This window comes from Nipponia nippon, unplaced genomic scaffold (genome assembly GCF_047370975.1).
Source record: "Nipponia nippon isolate SJK-2023a ecotype South Korea unplaced genomic scaffold, ASM4737097v1 scaffold_5, whole genome shotgun sequence".
Classification (NCBI taxonomy): Eukaryota; Metazoa; Chordata; class Aves; order Pelecaniformes; family Threskiornithidae; genus Nipponia; species Nipponia nippon.
Genome location: NW_028262369.1, coordinates 46,033,971 through 46,057,699, shown reverse-complemented (window position 1 = coordinate 46,057,699; position 23,729 = coordinate 46,033,971). Strand labels below are relative to the sequence as shown.

Here is a 23,729-nt window from a genome sequence, read left to right as displayed (position 1 = left end):
TGTCCTGGATATAAATTAAATAGATATTATCTAAGACGTCATATTTGCTTTTTAATTTTTTTAGATTATTATTATTATTATAACACAGGACTCATGGATAATTTAAAAGCTATTAAATAAAAAAAACCCCTTCATCCTTCCTGGGATAGAAACCTTCTCTGCTTTAACGGATTTGGACATATAAATGATGCATTTGAAAGAACATGAAGTGATTCGAAACATCCACAGTTCTATACCATGAGACAAAAGGTGTCATCAATTCTGAGATCCTGTTAATTAAAATCATAGGGAAACAGAGATGATACACAAAAAAAGTAGGTTCCCAATGACAGAAGGAAGTCCTTTTCTGTGACAGTAAAGAGCCTGCAAGAGCAGGAAATCCCCAAAAATCTGTTTAGAGACATAGATAACCAGAAATGTGTAGATAAGAGGACGAGCACAGTACTTTGAGATGACAAGTAAGCTGTAATGCAACAGAGATCTCCACTGACTTCTGTAAAGTTAAAGGAACCATTAATATCCGTACTGAGGTAGGACTTATTCTAAGTAAGGATGATAAATTTGTCGAGATACTTAGTCATGGATAGCACATTATAATTATTTATGTTCTGAATTACTGTGGTGAAAGATTAACAAATTCTAAGCTTCCTACCTTTCGTGTATACTATACTCCTGAACACAGATAATATTTGAGAATTTTTTAACACCGCTTTCGATTTTTAAGGATTAATCATGCTTCTGCAAATATTTTTCAGAAATAGTTATGTTTTTCTCCAAAACAGCAAATAAACTTCCATTTTCTCTGAAGAATTGCAGACCATTTTTCCCTCAGGAAGCCTGCACCACCCTCCTGGTCCCTCCGAATCAGACCAAGACCCCACGCTGCCCACAGTGAGGTATCACCTCCAAATAGCCAGATCTTGCTCACTCTTCTCAACGGCACAGAGGCTATTCTTAGCAAAAACGGCCATTTTCAGCTGACACACTGTGGCACCATGCCATACATCTAGCTGCAAAGAGTGCACCATCCGAAGGCAGCCTGGCTTCACTTTAAATGGCAACAAGCAAGGAGCGTTAGTCTTTTAAAATAGGACACAGAGATTTTCAGTGCTATTAGCAATAACTAAAGCGAGCACCTCTTTTATAAACAAGTATTCTTTATGGATTATTTTTTGTGGATGATTTTAAGAATCAGATTCACCAGGCAGAATTTCCAGGTACAAAAAATAACAGAGAAAAATAACACTTATTTTCCCTTTTTGATGGTTATTAATGGCCTGTGTTTACTCAATGATTAGAGGGAAGGGAAATGACAGAATGGAGGGTTGAGGGGGTCACGGTGGAGAGAGGAGTAAGAAGATAAGGGGGAACACGTGTCAGAAGAGAAAAACTAATCAGTGTCCATATGCACAAAGGCATGTGAATATCCATCTACACAAAGGCAGAAAAGACAGCACGTTTTTGAGGTAACAGGAAAGTCAAGAGACCTGGAAGTAACTTGGGTACACAGCGTGTGACTTTAGTGAATCAAAACAGCTATAAACCCAGTTTATCTGGCTGGCACGTGATACCTATTTGCCACAATTCCCAAGCAGATAAAACAGAGATTACTGATTAAATCAATCTTTCAGTTCAAACGTGCATCATATCCTTACATCAGCAGAACTATCACATGGTAAAATCACTGCTGGAAGCGCTGTTTGCAGATCACGTGTGACTTTTTTCAAAGGAAAACTTACCAAAAACCCTAAACACGTTAAGTCAATAATACAAGTGACTGAAATTAAAATGTACGATGTGGATGTGATCCTAAACACAAATATCATAATACCTCCAGACTTCAAGATTTAATGGGAAACACCTAATGACACAGAACTTCAGACAGATAAAACCTGAGCAGCACTGAACTCTGTCCATCAAACCTACGGAGAGTGGAAGAGCCTATTTGAGGAAAGCTCTGTATGAAGCATGAAAACAGAGACTACTCACATTTGCAAGAAAAAAAGATTGTGCCTTAGAAACAGAAATATTGACTCCAATCACATTTCTGTCTAAGGCTCCCAACCAGAAGAAGTAGTTAGCAAGGAGGAGTTCCTCCTTGTTTGATGCCAGTAGGAGTCTTCTGCTCAACAAAGGTGGTCTTTCTCTACAAGGTGCTCAGAAACATGGATGGCACTCAGATTTTGATTCCCTTCACTAATTTCAGATGCTTTAGGGCGTAAATTAGAAAATAAACACCAGGAGAGAGGCATCATCAGGATGTAATCTAGATTCTAGGTGGGCTGAATTGCCCTTTGGCAAGCCTCTCTCTCCACTTTCTGTGGAAAGGGCCCAGGGTAGCACTGCTACTAACTTCAGCATCTCAGTAGTGTCTAAAATTAGACGGGTTGAATCTGGGCTTTCACATTCAGAGACGCCGAGATCCCTGCAGGAAAGGCTTTTCCTGTTTCTTCTACTTCTTCCTTTTGCCCTCAGCCAAACTTTATTCTTTAACTGAACTTCTTCATTTTTTTCACTCTTACGTACAGGAACAGAGAAACGTTGGGGAACATACAGTACTAGAGCTTAAGTTTTAGACATAAAGTTGTCCTCTCCAAACTTCCAGGCCAGAAGGCAAAAGTAACATGGAAGTTGGGACACAGGTCCCAACTGTTGGCTGACAGTTCTTCTGGCTCCCTGCTTGGGCTAGGTGGAGCCAAAATGTGACCCATGGAAGACAGAAGATACACAGCAAATGAAAGCAGAAGATAGCACTGTTACATTAAGATGGCAAATTCTCCTGATGAAAAATCTAACCCAGTTATTTCGATTAACTATTAAGGACAGAAAGTTTCATCCAGTTTTGAAGGTACTTTGTGAAACAGCATTTTTCTTCCAGACCCTTCAGAAAAAAGAAACCTTGGTAGACATACAAGCATGGTTTGTTCGTTTGTGGAAGAAAGACCTGAGAAAGGCTGCCTCTCTATTTGCTAAAAAACTAAAATAGGTGACAATAATAGCCAGAAAAAGCATCTGCAAACTTTCTGCTTGCCTAAATTTCTCTCTCAGTAGGATAAATCAGAGGGAGATGTGCTGATGACTTTGCCCTGAAAAGTGTTCCACGAAATGCCCACAGGGTAACAAAAAATTCCAGAGTGATTTCCTATCCATTACCCTATCTTTCCACTCTTTTTTTTTTTTTTTTTAAATTAGAGTCATGGTAATTAGTGGAGAGATTTCTCAAGTGATGTTTACTGCAAAACTCAAAGAAGGACAGGCAGCCACAAGGCTTACACTGGTTTATGGGTGCAGAACGAAGAGCAGAACTCTGCTGAGGAGATTTTGCCACAGTCCTTCACTTAAAATCATGGTGAGAAGAGACTGGGGCAGAGAAGAGGAAAGAGCTCACACTAATAAAAATACTGAAATTTAAAAAAAAAAAGCTTGACAAACTTATATTGCTTCTTTTTTCTTCAGATGTGTTCACCGACTAAATTAAAATCAGTCACTGTAACTGTTTAGAGGCATTATCTATTATCTTCTTGTTGGGGGAGGTTTGAGCAATCTTGTAATTATACTTCTACTTGGTAGTGTATATTCCTGAAAATAAAATTATGCACAACACATGAAAGCATCTAAATGCTTAAGTTGCACAAAACCCAGATAATCTTTCAGCTAAAAAAAATAAAGGAAGTACCGCTTGATTTCTAAGAGGTCTTCTGTTGTAAAAAGCAGGTTTATACAAGGCAAAGATACACGTGTGCCTGTACTACTTCGGAAAGGTATCAGGGCCACGAGAGGGCACTCTCGTAATCTACAATTTGAATTTTTGCTGCCTGGCTTTTTCATTTTTAATTAAAAGGAAATCTGACTGTTTTGCAGAATGAAGAGATCTTACTTGACACATCAAGACAAAAGATTTTTCTCCAAATTAAAGGAAGGTAATGATATCTACGAATATTTTCAAATTACACCACATTAGCTAAAGAAACAGAATTTACTGATCAACCAAAGCTTACTTCAAAACTGTATTTTACAGAAACAAAACGTGATTTACATTAAAAACTACCTCTTACTGTTTATGGCATCTGTCAATTTGTAATATTTTAGTCAATGAAAGTAGAAGATACCTCTGGCTATATAACCAGTATTATCTGTGGGTGCTAGGCATAGATGTGATCTCAGGCACATCATCTGAATCCAAATACAGGTAAGGGCCCTTAATCAGAGCTTTTATGTTTCTGAAATTATCGTGGGGCTGTCTGTGGGATTTTTTTTTCTTTTTTCTTAAAGGGGTTCAGTCACCTTATACAGAATATATATATTCAGTACTGCATTATCACAAGCATTTCCTCTCCTCTTTTATGTTCCCAGAAAAAAAAACAACTTCAGAATAGCCCACTCACCACCTTTTTCAGGTTAGGAGGGTAATCAGTTACTGGAAGCCCTTTGTAGCTAATGATTATGTCATTTATTTTACTGGCCATTATAGGGGTATTGATAAATGGGGCACTCCTGAAGGTAAGGTTATTCTGAACACATCTTCTTGCCTGACACTTGCTGTCTTTGTTGAACAGAAGCCAAGTATACCTACTGCAAGCTGAATTACATATTGCCTAGTTAGTAGGATATACTGCAATAGAACTGTAAGAACTACATTTGCGATACGCTTTTAAAAAAGAATAAAAAATGTTAATTCTCTTCTGTTCAAGAATACCAAGAAAAAAAGTTCAGTCTAACTTGGATTTTATTACCTTATGCAAAAGTGTTTTTAAAACCTTCTTAGACACTGTATTTAGATCCTGCAAAGTCATGGGGAGCAGTTCACTTGGTTTCTTCGACAGACAAACATTTAGAGTAGTGCTGACACACAGGGATTCCTGGTAGATCCACACTTAGAATCCAAATGCCCAAGTTTCCATTACAGCTGCAAGGTAGCGCATGCCTAAAGGTACAGGTATTACATACATTTCCTTAGAGACAAGGAGGCATTGCTAACTTACTAATTATAGAGTGAACTGGTAGTTCTCATTTGGTATTCTGCAAATCTTCAAGAATGTTTTATTAGCCACTAAATACATGAGGACTATTGACATCCAGAAATACTCCATTTTTAATAAGCTACCCTATCACCTGATATAACAGTAAAATTACAAAGATTATATTCATGAAATCAAACAGATCTTCCTGGCATTCTATCCAGGCTCATAATAAACACGCTCTCTTTTTACTTATGTATTAATTTGGAACAATTTTATAGAGCTCTCACTGCATTTAGGCCACTGTCTACCCAGAAATCTGCATTACCTGGGAGCATGTAATGAAACAGCATTAAAATAGATTATGCAAAAACTGAATGCACAGTAGTCTAATACATGCACTGCCGTACCCTCCTCATCAATAGTTAAAGGAACCCAGCAGTATCATTGGCAAGATCCTGCAAACAGACTTGAAGCAATCTCATGCTTGCATTAATTTTTATTTCAAAAATTTTAGCTGGTAATTTCTTATATTTTCTACATACCTAATTAATGTAGGAGATAAAACATACCAGAGACATATTATTAGATCTAGGCATGAAACAGTTAACAGCAGTGCACATGCCAAGGTTTTAATAAGGCTTAACAATAAAAAGCTTCAATCCTCCACTTTCACTAGATTTTGTTGTTGTGGTTTTCCCTTGCTTAGGGCAATCCATCTGTTAATGTTGACTTGCAATATAGTTAAGCTCGCACACATATAAAAAGCCTAGAACAGCTAACCTAAGCAAGAGTAAGTTCAAATGAATATTATAGAGATAGAACAATTCATCTTAGGCAAAGATTAATTGTGTGTGCGCGCATGCGTGTGCACACAGGCACATATGACTGCCCTCCTGTTATTTTTGGGTTTTTTTAGGAAAGACTTTGAAAATGCAAATTATAGGAGGGCAAGCTGATCACTACAGTTTGCAATAATACATTTAATTATTTATCCTCTGATTAGGTTTTGACAGCTATTTTACATGGTATAATTTGTTTTGATTTACTGTTAATTTTTTTAAAGTCTATTGCCAATCTGGCAAAAAAAGATACAATAAAACCACTATGACAGCGGTGATAAAGCTTAGTCAATATTCATTGTTAAAAATGGCTCTGCACTGTGACCAGTGCTGGTATTCTCCCTGGGCCAAACTGGCCTTGTTTTCAATAAAACCAGAGAAGTATCCTTTCCCTTGAGCCCTGTTAGGCTGAGGCTGCAGTTGGAACTGTCATCTTCACACAAAAGCAAAGGGGCTGGGTTTTACAAACGCAAAGCCTAATTGGGAGATCTTCATGGCTGTACCCTTGACATTTATTAAAGCCTCATCAACAAAACAGGAAATAACCGTACTAATTAGCAGACCCACATACAAACTACTATTTGCGGGGGTAAAAGCAGATTCACTTCCTATTGTAAAGGAAACGTCCTCCCAGACCCCAAAATCCTGTTATGAACCAATTATTAAAATGATCTTTTACAGTGAAGCAAACTTTCATATCATACATAATGTTTCGAAGTAAATATGTTTTACAGCATCTCAGGTAACTATTAGTTAGTATTTATGATTAACTGTTTCCAAGATGTGGAGAATGAAAAGCTCAAGGTATGCGTCTAACATGACATAAAATATAACACCAAATTCTCTGTATTTACAAGTTTTAAAATGTTTCCGTATGGAAGAGATACTAATAAGTGCAGAGGTGCCTCTCGTTTGGAAGCAAGATGACCATTAAAAGCAATCTCCCTCTTTTGTTTGTTGTTTGTTTAGGTTTTGGGGGGATACTCAAATACACTGACATTGCAACTTAATCAATATCTGATCCTTACTTTAAATATATATCAAAGTGTATGAAATGCATGGTAGCACTATCCTTATACTGCTATAGACACCCATGGGCACCATTTTAGAAATCTGGGTGGAAACGTTCATTTGCAGGATAAAGAGTTACAGAAAAAAAGGATTAAACCTGACAACAATAGCAATCTGTGAAATTCACTTCTTTTAAGCGGTAGCTTCAGTACTAGATCAAACAGTCTCTCTCATACACATGCACTTGTGAATACAAATATATTTTTTTATTTGGACATAAAGTTTAAAATCACCACTTATTCATAAAGAACTTGCACTTATGTTATCTTATTCAAATACTTACCAAGAAAAAAAAAAACAACAACAAAAAAACCCAACAACAACAAAAAAACACCACAAAAAACCCGCAAGAGTAGCAACAGTAGACTATTATTTTTTAGAAATATTTTGGTTTAGTTTGCTTTTGGAGAGGAGGAAAAAGTGGGAATAGCATGAGTGAGAGGTGAGGGAAACTGTGTGAGAGTGGAGTTCTTGAGCGATCACCATTTGCTCCTTCCTGCCCACTGGGCTCACATACATTTGGGACAAGAGCTGGGGAGAAGACATCGGACCTTCAGTTTGCAGCAGGGCAAAACTGCGGGGCTACCAGTTACAAGCTTCGCTAGTAAACAAACCCTAGATAAGTACATGTACATGTATGTGTATATGCATGTGTATATGTATACATGTAAACAAAACTATTGACGGACATGCACTCCTCCTGTCTTGTTTTCAAAACTAAAAGATGAGTGGTAGAAACAGCAACAATGATATTAAAGGATTTAGCAGTATACAGCTGCACGAACACAAAAACATACAGAAGTTAAATTGTTCTGTCCAAACGCAGGCCTTCAAAAGAAATGTTTAATTGTACCAAGGTAAATTATATCCTTTGTATCCCTAGACTACTGTATCTAACAGTAGGCAGCACTACCATATCAGTAAATTACTGCAGATTTCTTTAATAAAAGCAGCCTATAAAAATTCACTGAACTACAAGGGTACATTTATGTTACGTATTTACACAGATACATACAACTGTAGATTCACCTAAACTAATCTGTGAATGTTGGCTTATAATGCATTAAAAGCTTTTTAATACCCCACATTATCAAATTATTGGGGGGGTGCTATATATTAAAATGACTGTTATCTATTACAAACAAATATTTTAAGAACCACTCATGTTATTAACATTAGAGCACTATACTCATACATTTAGAATTGTATATCCTCTCTTCTGATACTCAGTGAAGAAAATCTACTGTACACAAATTCCTGAAAGAATGCAGGCACCACAGCTGCCTGTATGTAAAAATATACTGAGGGCAAATAGTTTAAAACTTTATCACTCGCTTTAAGAGACCATGAAAACATGTACAAAGTAAAACCTGCCTAAATAATTAAAGCAGAAAGTCTTTGTATTATTTATAACCCTACTAAAAATAATGACTTAATACTAATGTACAATTTCAACATCATTTAACAATAATCTGCATCAGTTCTATGTTAAATTTCACAAACTTCGTATTTATTACAGATAAAAGCTAATTCAAAAATCAAATTGATTAAATAGGCAATTCAGATTTTTATCATTGCAATATCTGAAGTAAAAAAACAAATGTTGTTAGATCAGCTGGACTGAATTTCTATACTTCATTCTCATGAGGAAGATATATGCATTAAAAATCCATATATAAACATTTATTACATGTATTAAAAACATGCAATAACAATATAATGTAAAAATATATACCCACACATTAAAATATGTACAAATGCAGGTATTTATTCGCAGAAAAGTGTTAAAAAACTATTTTATTGGTATCTTTGAAACAAAACTCTCAAAATGAATCCAAAGACATTACAACACTTGCCAAAGTTGAGAAACTACACCTGTTACTTCAAATCAAGACTAGAAAGGATTAGAGAACAAAAGAATAAGAGATTGGCACCGTATTAACTAGCTGACTTATTAATAAAATAATAAATCATAACTATCTGAGCAAGGTTAAAGGCCATATGACTGCCGAATCAATTTATTAGAAATACAAAACTGATGTGCCCCACTAGAAACTAAAAAAGATAGCTTAACACAGATCTGTGGATAGAGCAGAATATATTTTCTAAGAAGCCTTTATCATAAACAGTATTTAAGAATTAAATCTCAGATCCATACTTATAAATCTCCTGTTTTTTCCCTCTCAACAGGGATGAAATACGAATAACATTTTTCCTCCATTCAAGCAGTATAGCAGTATTTCCATAAACATAGCCTTTTAATCACACTATCCAAACACAGACGGTAAAATAATCTTAAACAGATTAATTGATGCGTTACTATAAGTGACAAAAAATTTTCCTCATATGTATGTGAATAAGAACAGAAGTTTCAGGTGTCTTACCTGGGCCAGTCTTCGTTTTTCTGAGTTTGCTCTTTTCTCATAATGCAATGTGTAGACAGGAGCAGCCTGTACTGCACCAGCACTGCAAGTTCCATACTCTTCCTCACTCTCCTACAACAAAACAGATTTAAATTCCTTTATTTATAATCATTATCTGCAAATGTACCCTCCATATTATGCATGCAGAATGCATTCAAAATTATCTTGCCACAATCTATTACTGTCATGAAAATACCATCTGTAGTAAAAATAAAATTTAGCTTTTCAGGAAGCTGAATTATCAACACTGTCATTTAAAAGATGAATTGTTCAAACGTCTAGGAAACATTTTTGAAAGTTTTCTTAAAATAGCATAAAATATATCTAAAAAACGGTTCCTTCTCCCTACAGAAAAATTTTAAGTGGAAACAAAATTTTCAATGGGAAAAGCAGCTGCAAAATGCCAAAAAAATCTTTTCTGATTTTCTGCAATGTTGCTTTTGCAAAACGAAACTATTCCTTCATTTTTAAACATTGCCATTTTCCACATATGAAGCCAAAACAGACAACCACACCTTCTGAAATACATCACACTGCAAGACTCCCCCATCTCAAATTCTCAGCTTGAAGCAAAGGCTTCGATTGTGATATCAAAGCAATCAACTTTATGAAAACATACATCCTGTTAATGTATCTTTGAAGACCTCTGTTGTTCTATGATAAAATATGCAAACAATAAAGAGATTATTCAGTGGATGCACAGAATGACAGATAGTTGCCAGAGGGCTCGTTATGAAAAATGTATTGTTGAACAAAGGGCTAAGCATATTTCAAAAGTCATTAAAAAAACAAATCTCATGTGATTTGTAAAGTATAAGCTTCAAAATTATACAGGAAGCAAGGTAAGAAAGTAAAAAGTGTACTACATACCTTATGTTTTAACTTACTCTTCACTTCTTTTATTCCTTGCCTTGCCTGATTTTTTGCCTAGAAAAATAAAAGGACTTAAGTAGCTCTGCAAGACACTGGCTGTAGTCACAGAACATGCTTTATGATGCCATACTTATTTACCTTTTTTTTTAAACACCTGGTGATATAAGAAGGATATATTATCACAAATTTCATACATGCATTGTCAGTATATTTTAGATATTCATGCTTTGTCCGTATATGTAAGGATTTTTTTCAGTACATGCATGCCAATGCTGTTAAAACATACATACTAAAAAATTCTCCAATATTACTAAGGACAGGCTAAAAATGTTCATATACATCACTCCTTTATTTGAAATGGTCCTTTAAATTTGAAAGGGTATTCTAGCAGTAAGGCATGTTGGAAAAATGTTAAGATTTTCAAGATGACTGCTACAGTGTTCCAGTCTGGCAACTTGCAGGGCAACATCAATCTTAAGAGAAATGAAGTGATTTCATATGCAGATGGAGATTTTGCCCAGTGTTGCTGAACAGCATAGTGCTGCTATTTAGGGGAGAATTCTGTATGTATTAAAATAGGCAGCCAAGGATCACTGTTGCATAGAAAACAGAGCCAAGAATGTTCTTCAATAGAGAAATATGTTATCAATACAGAATACTATGTACTTATGCTAAAAAAATATTGAGAGAGAGAGAGAGAGAGAAGGATGGGAAGTAGGGAAAAAGAAAAGATGGGGGGGAAGGAGGGGAGGACCAAAAACCTTAAACATAATAGAAGAAAGAGTATTTTTCTTATATGAATACAGGAAAAAAACACGAAAGGTTTCAAGGTTTTCTTGAAAATAGGACTTTTAAAAACATATTTAAGGGCATAAATATGTGGAAAACACCTATTCTTCTACAGTTTTCTATACATGGAAATTCAGAAAAAGAAAACCATTTTCTTGAATCAAGAGGTCAGAGAGTCTTTTTGATCCTTAAATCATACATCTATAAGCTCAATAACAGCACAATGGGGTGCCATGTAGCAGATGCTAACCTGAGAGCCACTTTAAACTTTCCAGATCATGCTCACAGCATTTGGATGAATTTTGGAGTGCTTTGTTCTAACTCTGAGGGATGGTACCAAGCACATTACTCAAGGCTACCAATCAGTTACCTAGCAATTAAGAAACGCATATTTCATTTCTCTAGTAGTAGGCTCTACAATGGGACACAGCATAAGAAATTAAATGGGGTATAAATACGAATCCCTTATACACACAGATCCTCACAAAATTTACCAGTGTTTCCTGAACAGAAGTTCGCTTTGAGTAACCTTTATTATCAAGGACATAATTATCAAAATTGAAGGCTGGGAGAAGATCATGTAATCACAGTCTAAGCTAGTGCAAACTGAATAAGAAAAATTTGCAGATAACCGGTTAATGAACCATTTATTAAATTATAAATGAGTTCATGATTATGAAGTATATTTATTTACCTGTTTCTCTCCACAACTGCTGTGTTTTTCAGCTGACGTAAAATTAAAAATTCTGTTTGAAAACTTTACTTAAAATACACTAGCTTAGACTGATGTACTGATTTATTCAGGACTACTTATTATGCATCCAACTAGTGAAACATTTGGAAAAGCAAAAAGGAAGCCAGAAGTCTTTTCCCATATATTAAAAACACAACCTTAAAATACTTCCCACTTCATTTTACACTATTGCTGTTTTTTCATACTGCATGATACCATATAATTTCACATGATTTATTGGTTAGGCAGTCTTTTAAAACAAGATCTTTTAAGTTCAAAAGTATAAGCATTACATCCAGTTAAACATGAGTATTCTAGTATCATCTTTAAGAGAGCAGATGACAAAAAGACTTGCTGCACACATTACTGATGCTTTACCACATCTTTTCAACAGTGCAGCACTTAATGCCAAAGTGAAACTGCATCTGTGTAAGCCATGACTCCATTTGTCCAGCACAAACTGTATCTGTTCTGAATAGAGAAGTTCTCTACATCATGTTAACACGATATACTATGTAACGATATACTATAATGCCATATTTATATTACATATAAATGTAACATTTACAAAATGTTTTACACTCATGTTAACTTTGCAATCCCTGTGTTGTGTTACGGGACCTTAGTGTAAATGAGAATTTCTGTGTTCAGAATCCATATTTTAATCATGTTGTCACCAGGTTAGGAAGAGTTTACAGCTGTGTATCAAACATCTAAATGATATTCAAATAAGCTTCTCATATGTATTATGATTGAAACAAAACCAGCACACTGATGCTTTGAAAAATGTCTGTTGTTACCTTAAAGGTATCTGGAAGACTGAATCAACTCTAAATCTAGTGCTATATGAGAAAACAAATGAAGCTTAAAAACATTCTACAGGCTGAAGTGTTTTTCTGCAATACATTTATAAAATGCTCAGGTTTTTAAATACTCAGGAAGAATGAGAGGTTGTAGGAAGTTGCAGTATTATTACGTATTATTTATTTGAAAGAGATGGTCTTACAAATTTATAAGCTGTTTTCACAGCCGGAGTGGCTTTGGTCATTGCTGTGTTGATCAGTGCACTGCCTTTCTGAAATACACAAAAAATGTATTTTAGTAACATTTATACAAGTCAAACCTTCAGACAACAGCAAGGGAAAACAAACAGTGTGCTGTAAAGAAATAACAATCTTCCTTTTAAATCGGCAAGAATAACCACAGCTGTGTTTCCTCCCCAACCTGCTGTCTGCAGCTACACAAGGGTTACAGTACATCATTATCATAGCTGACACATTTATCAATGCATTCTAACAGAATGATGTATTTTCATTCTTCAGTCATTGTTACCATTTCAAAATCAATTCAGAAGTTATGGCTATTTTTCATGTGTTCCTATCATATTTATTATGCAACTTAAAAATACTTTGACCTGACAGAAAGAACTATCTCATTTAATCACACAAGAATTCTCTTTATCTAAAATAATACATTTTACTAATCCTGCAGAATAGCAAGGTTATACCAAGGGTCTTCTGCTAGCCAAACTGCACAAATCCATATTAATGAAATTGCTATTTACTAGAAGTGATAAACTTCGTATCAAATTGTACTGTCACACCTAATTCACAGTTATGCAATGTAACATGATACAGAAAGCAGTGAAAACCCTGACTATACAGACAGAAAAACCTTGGGCATTTTGGCATTCATTTTGGGACTTTTTTTTTTTTTCCAAATCTTCAAGAAAAAAACCACAAAATTATTGCATATACCATAGACATGTTATTTGTTATAGAATGTACTTATATTTTCCTTGCAAATGAATGAACTTTTACCATTACGTATATGTAAGGAAAAGGACAAAGATTTAAAGAACAGGATGGCCAGTATAATTACTTAACCAAGTTTATACCTTCACTGTATGCATCCACTGTTGGTAAGATCTTGAATTTCCTGAAATAGAAATGTAAAATGTAACACAATCAAACACACGTTCAACATTTTAAATGTTACAACCCTCCTTACGATCTGCATAAAAAATTCCCTTAGAGGATTATTCATTAATTTCATTCTTCCTAGATAGACGAGGAATGTAAAGATAAGAATATGTGTACACTATAAAAAAAACCTAGGTATCTCTTATTTCACATTTTCCATTTTCTTTGTAAAGGCATATCTTTTCACCACACAGTGTTTTTAATTCCAATTGAGGTAGAAAGAGAAATTAAAACTACGATAAAGTAACATACAGCTAAAAAGTCTAGAAAGAAAAACACCAACTCGAAGGAAAGAATAATATATAATGAACTGCATTCAAGCATAATCCCACTGGGCAAACTTTCAAGTACAAAAATGGCATGGACTGCAGATGGTACCATCCCAAGGAAAAAGAATGAGAGAAAAGTCTAAGGATTATGGCACAACTATACACTCCTGTGCAGGAAAAATCCTTTTAAATTATTAACTGTGTCTACTTTCTTTCACAAAGAAAAACCTCTAAAAGGCAAGTGGGAGCTACTGGCTTCTGTAGGACTACCGAGGACTATTGTGCCACTAAGCTAGCCCTGAAGGACAGGGTTAAATTCTACCGAGCACTTGACGAAGAAATGAAAACTATTTCCCAAAGGTGCTTCAGCTGAACACCAAAGATTGGGTCCCTGATCTCTGAGAAAGTTTCAGAGTACATCAGTCACTTGAATACTCTGGTACTTTGAGCTGTTACTAACCCCAGACAAGACACTCACATTGACAAGAATGCTGAAGCTTCAAACAGAGAGTTTATCCATTTTGAAAGGACCATACTGATATATCCTTGACATTACAGACTTTCAACAGGAGTTCTCAGGACTCTTAAGCTTTGCAATGATCAATTGACTAACACCTGGGTGGAATTATTGCATTGGCTAGTGGAAAGCCAAAACATTCTCCGAGAACATGGCTGAGAACTAACTGGATCATTGTAAAAGGTATTCCCGAGTTTCTCAATGAGGTGAAAAAACTGAGCTGTTTATACTCATATCAGGCATTTTCACCCATTCCACTAAATTCTTTACAAGCAGTTTTGAGACAGCCAGACTCTCAGGAATGATGGCACAAGCGAAAGCAATGCTTGCTTAGAAAGGAGAGAACCTGATGATCATTATGATCCTTTCTCCAGTAGGAACATCAAAGAGCAACCTAAAGCAGAAATGACTCATTTTTTACTTCTTTGATCTTGCTCCCTGGAACTATCAGAGAAGGTAGCATGCAAATAACATGTAATACGGTGAAATTTAACCACTGGTAGTGTGTTAAGGACATTTCAATGAACCATAAGTACTTTCTCTAACATGACATTTCTTAACTTCAAATTCTTATCAAAAATATTCATATTTCATCTGGCTTGTGATGTCCTTAACAGTGACTCTTTCCACATCTGAGCTTTCTCTGTCAGCCTATGACTTAAGCAATTACTAGGGACAGTAAATGAGATCACAGAAAATCACCAAGAAGTTTCACTGTCTTCTAGTTGTTTAGAGAAACTTCAGGGAAGCCAAAAAAGAAACAGATAAATACTCATCTACAGAAAAGACCATGTTAACACTGCATACCCTCAACTAGAGTTGAACCTCCTGAAACTCTAGCAAGGAAATGCTGAATCCTTAAAACAAGTTATTATTAAAAGTGATGTTCAAAGGTTTTCACTTTTTCAGTTTTCCTTATACTACTACCATTGATATTAGACCAACTGAAAAAAAAATGACTGCTGTAGTAAAATTCATGCAATTACAATTACTTTAATGGATATGTTCTACAAGAAATCCAAGCGCTAAGCCAATCAACTATCGCTATATTCTTCTATTGAAAGTTACGCAAAACTCTTGAGAACTAATACTTCCACAGAACAATACACGTCACAGAAAATAAAATTTTAAGTATAAAGTGCAAACTGTAATGAAGATGGGTGACAAACTTCTTTTCACATATAGTCACAGGGAAATAAGTTTTGACCATTTTATTGTAAAAAAATTATAAAAAATAATGAAAACTAAGTTTTATTCTCCAATTTCCAGTTTAATTTTCTGGTTTAGTTACGCTCGTGTATGTGGAAAAATGCAAATTAAAAAAGAGATTACTTAAAGAAACACTTTCCATTTGATTCAGTAATTTTAAAACTATACTCTCTATAGCTAAGAATATGTTCACCTGTCCTTCTAGCAGCTTGTAGCTTACACTAACTTTCCGTGACTTTTCTAAAGGCTGGGTTTCACCTGTTTTTTTAAAACCTTGGGCTTCCTGATAAAGTTGATGGGAGTTAACTCTGCAAAGAGATCATAGTTCTGCCCCATTAGCGTCACAAAATGTCACCTTCAATTGCATACATATTGTTAGCCCTGCGCTTCATAACGATAATGAGACAGCAGTTATGTAAATACTGAATATGTGCCCTAAGCAATTTGTCCACAACCTGGCAATAACCAGCTTGTCTGACTTGAAAAGTAAGCACACAGTGCAATCTAACCGAGAACTGCTAGCAAAGCCAAGCTTTCCCTCCTGACCAGAGCCAGGTGAGACGTGGTTCACAGGCAGCCAGCACAGCCAAGAAACAAGCTTTATCTAACTTCTATTGCAGTTTTATTGCAGCCTCCTGACCCCCTAACTGCAGTGAGTGAATGAACTACGAATACTGACACCACCTATCTGAATAATGGATGCTCAATGCCTAAAATCTGTTTACAGAGCAGCATAAGTTACCCTAAAAAGGTAGAAAAGACGTAAATCTCTGTATAACTAACCACACTTTAATCAAGGAAAAAGAAAAAAAAATTATGTGCTAGATCATAGCACAAGACACAGAGGGCAGGAGAAGGCAGTGAAAATCTTGAACAAAAGGATTTATGTACTCTGAGTATAAAAAAGGTATTTTACAGAAGGTGAAGATAGCTCTGCACCACTCGATCATTTCTCCGTGGGGGCCAAACCCTTTACTCTGTAAATATGCCCATTTAAAGGTAGTCTTTGCAAAGGGAGACCATTTAAAGCTGCCATATGCAACTCAGTGCATTTGCTCAAATCACATAACCTCCATTTACTGAGAAAGCTTCTACACTACTTTAAAGACCATAAAACGGTATTTGTGCTGTGATGCATATTTTGATCCAATATTTTGATAGCAAATATGATACCTCAAATAACAATACAGCTGTAATAAATGCCTCACAGGAAAGCAATCAATAATCCTGTAATATTCAGCAATGGATTCAGCACACACCCTTCTATATGGGTTAACTTTGTAAGCTAGTTAACATGAAAAGTGTTATAACAATTGTCAGTGAACATAACTGAGGGAAACAACACAAGGAATAACATTTTTATTTATGAAGAAGGTAAAATTTCAATATTCCTTCTGAGATTATACGCAAATGTTAATTTTTTCCCCTCTTTTTGAGAGTAACACATTTGCTGGAGAAAGAAAATTTCTCTAAACGTTCAGGAAATCACTCTGATTTCTGCACTGCAGAAATAATTAGATGTGAAAAAATTTAGAAGTGTTTATGGAAAACATAACTATCTAGAAAAAGTTCGGCAGCACAAATTACAAAATTATTTTTAAAATACAGTTTACATATATCACATTATGTAAACATGCAGTTAAAAAGTAAATAATATAGTGATATTTCATCACATATTGAAATCTAAGTATTATTTTACTGGATTAAAACAACGTATCTTCTTTTCATATACATAACTAGATACATAATAGTATGCGTCCCAGCAGTGATTTGTTAAAGGCTAAAACTTTTCCAAGAATGAATGGATACAATGAAGCAGTAATAAGATTAACGACTTCTAAAATTTACAGGACATCCTGAGAACATCATCATGTTGAACAGCTCCCAAAGAAGCATCATCAGTGAGTACACACAAATTAATTCTGTACCTCCACAAAAACCTCCTGCTGTGATTTCTTCCTCAAAAACATCAGAGAATCCTCTTCCTGCATTTAATTTTGATAGCCGACCATCAATAAACTGAAAAAAAAAAAAAAAAAGTCACACTGTTGGCCCTTCTATTGCTATACAGTGTTACAGTTTTCAGTGCGTACATTATAATGGAATATGGATGTTCAAGACAACATATGGCTTACCGATAATATAATGCTTTTAGATGGATTTTGCAAGAGCAGTTGCAACTATGAGCAGCAGAAATATCAGAGTATTTTATATACATCAAGTAAATTATATGTATTATGCAAAATTTACAAATGGATTTGTAAAATTTTATAGTCAATGAAATTACACATCAGTTTGTTCAGAAATATTTTAAATGGCTTTCAAGCTTTTCTTGCTTTTTTAATGGCATGAAAATATATTAATTTATTTCCTTACAAATGGTAACTTTGGATTTGTAATCATAATCAAATAAAGATCACTGAGACACTCTTTGATGTTCTGTTTTGAAATGATAAGTTTACTTCACATCATCAAGAAAAGAACAAAACCAAACCTCCCTATGGTATTCCTTTCTGGGTATGCATCAATGGTCCAAAGCAGAAGTTGTACACAGAAAGTACCTTTAGAACAACTGGAAACATTTCACTACACCCAGTTCAAAGAAATTATAGACTACGATGTCTACTTGAGGTCCATTAAAAGTGTATGTGTTTTACATGAAAAATGACCCTACAAGGACAGTATGTGGAAGGGAAATTGTAGCAAAACCATCCACACAGAAATAGCAGAGGAAGACTGTGACTTGGTTTCAGAAATGGTGGTAGCAGGAGATTGGATTTGACCAGCAGCATGCAAACGGGCTCGAGAGATGTTTCATTTAAGTGTATGCAAATGTGATGCATGAAGCCCCAATACAAAGTGAGGTACCATGACAAAGTAGACCCATAAAGCCCCCTCCACCTGACAGAGCACAGTTCAGGGTTGACACCACCGTATTTTTTAGTTCCAACACATCTGTTTGCCCTTTCCTTTTTTTAACCACTAACACTTACTTAGTTGCATCTACAGATGCATATTGCAACAGTTGTCCTTATGCAGAGGTTACAGGTGCATAAGCACGTGGATTTGCATCCACATATAAATGTACATAGAAAGACTGAAATGATCCAAACATGCCAGAAAAAGTCAAAGTAAGATAATTAATGATTAAACCTTTCAGAAAGAATGAATACATTCTTTTCAAGAACTACCCGGCTTCAAAGAGGTACAACGAGCACATTCTTAAAGGTTTAAAATTCTTTCAAGAAGTAACCCCTCCCTTTTTGTTTTGAAAAGGCTAACTCAGGTCTGAGAGATAAAGTGAGAAAGCACTTTTCCAATTATACATGGTTCATCTTCTAACAAAACTTATGAGCTATTTACTAGTACTAAACAGTACATAGGAACTAACCAAAATTAATTATTTGGCTATATCATATTTTACCACAGATTATCCAAACAATGCCACTGACAATCTGATGCTTGTCAATGAACAGACTAGTGACATGAAACAAATGACTTCTCAGAGTACAAAAAATCTGGCAGCAAGAATAAGGCAAGCATGAAGATAACCATTTCTTTCACTTTCTTGTCTAAATTCCTTCTTATTTTTTCATTTTACTCCAAGTTGGCTTTTTTCCAAATAGGTTGGTTCATGGTCAGACCACATCCAGATCACTGGATTATTTCACAGTTTAAAAAAAAAAAAAAAGAAGGAGATAAGAGCATCCTTAGCTACTGCGGGGGCGGGGGGGGGGGGGGGGGGGGGGCAGAACAAAAAAAAACAACCCCTCTCCTCCTATCCCCAGCCTTTGAACTGTAAGACATTATCTCTTTTGGGAAAGTTATGAATTCTTTCCATACTATAAACTAACAGAAGATTTATGGACATACTCATCATTTGGTAAAATTCTATCAACAGAAGGCTGAGACTGACCGAATTTTAGTTTTTAGAGGATCACTCCAACTGAGTATTTAATGTAAACAGTGACAAACAGAACTGTTAGCAAAAAGATATTGGAGACATTACTTAAATGAAATTATAAGTGGTAGTAGTAGTTATTACTTTTGAGTAATTTACTGTAAATGGTTTCACTTAAATTGCTACATGAAAAGAACGGGGAATCACACATACACTTTATGGTTTTCTCCTCCCCTTTTTCAAACCCACCCTCTCAAAAAATCTGGGCCTGCTATTTCAAGAAATGCATTCAATTTGAGATCCAGAGAGCCCTTGGTTGACTACTGCTTTCAATGAAAAACTAGTAATTCCAGTGCTGCTCATGGATTGTAAGCTGAATAAAGACAGAACTATCATAATCCTTAAGTAATTTTGAATTCTAAAAACAAAATATAGACCATACCCACTTCAGAAGATCTTGTTACACAGGTGGTAAAGGGTGGGGATGATGTTCGTGAGCTAAGCCCAATCATTTATTTAGGCAGGAGTAAAAATTCCAAGTCAATTCACCCATTGTTAAAAACAAAAAGTTGGTAGAAGCAAAAAAAACATCACAAATGTGATTTCCACATATTAACAGCTCAAAAGCTTGCAAGAAGAGAGCTCAACTCATAAAGCTTGTAAATGAAATTTGAAATTACTAGTAATTTTCAAAGACTTATGATTCTTCAAGTCCTAATCCTGCATTCATTATTTATTTTTCTAGTTAGCACTTTCCACCATTTTAGGAACAAATTCCAATAAATGTTGCAGATTATATTACTTATACAATTACATTATTTAATGAGATAGTCTAGCATTAGGGTTCATGCTAGTTCTAAGAATGAATTAATATTTTCCCTGGACACTCATCAGAACTATTTGACATGTAAGATGCAACTATTAATCGCTTATGTTTGCAGCTTGAAATAAAGATTAGCTACCTTCCATGTTACCCTAATTAAAGGGGAGCCTTTCTAAGGCTCAGAAAAAGCTAACCAATGGATAGCTACATAATAATACAAATACCAAAGATGTGGAAAAAATAGTGAGGAAAGAAGTAACATATACAGTCTAAGAGAACAAGCATTTAATCTGAAGAAAAAGTGTCATATACAGAATATTTAATCAGGAAATAAGAATATTTAGTATATAAATAACAGTTATTTTCTTTTTAAGAAAAATATTTTTTATATTATTAAATATCCTAATAGTTTAACAATAACAATTTTTTAAAATTGTTTTTAAAAGGGTTTTTAAAATTAAATCTATTCAGGGCAGAACACAGCTTTAAAAAACTAAAACCAGCAAATTGCAGCAAACTGAACTTCACGCATCCCTATAGTTGTGATCCATATCAGGGTATTTACCATAAATTACTTCTACAAATTCCTGGAAAATGTATGTTTTGCATAAACAGTTTCGTGTATTCTGTTTCAGAGCAATATAAACAGTCCTTCCGACTTCTAAAAAACGTGAAGTCATCAACCTGATTTAAAAGACATCTCCATAATTTATAAGTCCAAGAGAATGGCTTGAGGCTAAAAGATAATCTAGGCATGGTCCCCATCAAAAATATCCTGTCTCGATTTTCAGTAAAGACTACGATGCTGAATAAGGGAACAAAAATACCAAGTGTTAATGAAACATTAACATTTATGTGTTATTATACATCATAATACCTAAGGAACAAAACTCAAATCAAAAAACCCCTAGATTCACCTCTATTACACAATTCTAAGGAAACCAGCAAGTACAAAATTTTTATGAGTCTATCGAGGTAAAGGAAACACAGCTGAAGTGAAGAATAACAGTACCATTACTTAAAAAACAAAGGTTGTGATAAGTGCTGGTCTATCAGTTTGCCCTTAACAATTTGATGAGGCTTACAAATAGATTTTTGGGGGAAAAACAGTAAATGACTAAATGGAAAGATATAACATATGAGTTACCAAAACACTGGTTCTCACAGATTCTTTGACAATTAATTTTCTAGATAAAGGACATGCAATTTATCTATACCACAGAAAAAACTCTTGCATGTGCCTCAAAATACTAGCTTAGATGAAATGAAAGCAGAGTACCTGAACAGTACACCTGAACTTTAGGTTGGATGAGGACTGGTCCAAAAAGGAGATAACAGCTTGTAATGAAAGGAAAAGTGTCAGGCTGGAAGTGTCACCAGTCATGGTATTTAAGGGTAAGCACTGGAACTGATCCTATTTACAGGTTAATTAATGATTTTGGTACAAAAGACTGGCATGTGCTAATACATTTCGGGATATCATTACTAGAAAGCACATCAAAATGCGATACAAAGTAAAATCAGATGATGTTAAAGATGAAAATAATCTGAATGGGCATAACACAAAGAATTAATTCCATAATTTATTCCAACAGTGATTTCCTGGTACTTTGGTGAAAAGACACTACAACTTCCAGAATTAAGAGAGTGGTTAAATTAGAGGAATTAACATGTTTTAATGTAGGAGAGAGGGGGAGAAGATTAAATACCTACAAAGAAAAAAGTACAGAGGAAGGGTTTTATAAAATGGCACAAATAAAGCTTACTTGTCAGTTATGGCAAAAAGGGTGCATTTAAAGTACCTATTTTCTGCTTGGTCTAGGTTTAAAGCTGCTTCTAAGAACTATTTTCTGCTTGAAAGATTCTCCAGAACAGAATAAAATACAGTTTAGTCTTTTTGAACACAAACAACTTTGAAAACAGCTCATTTGTCATTGGGAAAAACTGGAGAAGATGCAGCTGGGCTGAGGATTAGCTGAAAAAGTAGGAGTAACCTTCACAACAGAAACTAGAGGAATAAAAAAAACCTACTACTACTACTGCTACTAAACCACACACATCATCAAAATTGTTACTATTTCCTAATCCTCTAAAATATATTATTTCCTTTCGTTGAAATAAAATTAAAACAAGCTATAAACAAACTGTAAACTGTTTCTGTTTAATTGAATACATATTAAAATGTAATGGGTAAGTACAGAGCCACACTGACAAGCCCATTCATTTCAGTGGAGTTAACCTTTTTCTTACAGCTGAAGATCTTGCTTTAGTCATAGCAGCGTGACAACAATTTAGAAACATTGCTTGTAGGCAGCTTTCTATGAAGAAAGTTTCATGCTAGCTTATCGTACTGAGATATGCAAAATGTAAACAACACTGTTCGCTCTGTTACTTCTTTCCATTTCAATCATATGTGCTGGATACTTCAAAAGGTTTCAGATTTCTTCTTTATTATTTTATATTTTTATTTACATTTTGTTATTGTATAAAACAAAATACAGTAAAATTAACAGAGCCCAATTCTATGATCAGCATGTCTTTAACTTTTATACAATTAGGAGAAACATATTTTCACAGGACTTCTACAAACTATCATCCTTGCGTAAATCTTTACTTTAGACACTAGCCTCTGATTAACACCAAATGTTTTTTGAAAATCAGAAGATTTTGCATATAATGAATTTCCCTTATCTATCATGGTAGTATATCTTCAAAGAAGTCCACCAGATTATTTAAACATGAACTCCCATGCTTCAATCATTCCAGATATTTGCAGGCAAATATATACATCTATGAGTCTTCTCATTTCATTCAGATTTTCCTTGATTTTCCTAAAAATCTAGTAACAAGTTTCTTAACACGCTTTTGATGCAATGGGATCATGTGATGAAAAGGGGGGAAAAAGGAATTACAGAATAAAATCAAAGAAAAAAATTCATTTCAAAGACTGTAATAAAACTGTTACTGAGCTGTGCTGGACATTCAACAATTTGTTCTCTATTAGTTCAAATCCTATATTAACAGATCAGCTAGAATATTCTTCAGGCCACCCCTGTGGCTTGGGTTTATAACATTCGCTGTGTGCATAATTCAAAAAGCCTAGCAATGAAAACTGCAATTACAGTATGAATCCAGTTTTTAAATAAAACACCATTGAAGTCCAATTTAGGTAAGTGCTATGTTGTTTAGGTTCTCTGGTCATGAGCCAAGAGAGCTGAAAATGAAGTTCAACCATCAAGCTGGGAGATCCATGATTTTTCTTGTTTAGATGAGTTGCTGACTGGCTCTGAAGAGATGCTGCATTGGTTCTGCACCCTGGGGTTATTTTTTGTTGAGTTC

General features: G+C 34.8%; 1 protein-coding gene across 4 annotated transcripts in view; it reads right to left on the bottom strand.

The window, feature by feature from the left end:
* The window catches only part of DENND1B (DENN domain containing 1B), a 168,517-nt gene that overhangs the window by 16,013 nt on the left and 128,775 nt on the right, over positions 1-23,729 (bottom strand). For all 4 annotated transcript variants that reach the window (XM_087733244.1, XM_087733247.1, XM_087733245.1 and 1 more), the window contains 5 exons: positions 17,595-17,685; positions 13,587-13,627; positions 12,696-12,764; positions 10,165-10,221; positions 9,256-9,366 (listed from right to left, as the gene is read on the bottom strand). In XM_087733244.1, the coding sequence (XP_087589370.1) occupies positions 9,256-9,366; positions 10,165-10,221; positions 12,696-12,764; positions 13,587-13,627; positions 17,595-17,685 (369 nt within the window). The remainder of the gene's footprint in view (positions 1-9,255; positions 9,367-10,164; positions 10,222-12,695; positions 12,765-13,586; positions 13,628-17,594; positions 17,686-23,729) is intronic.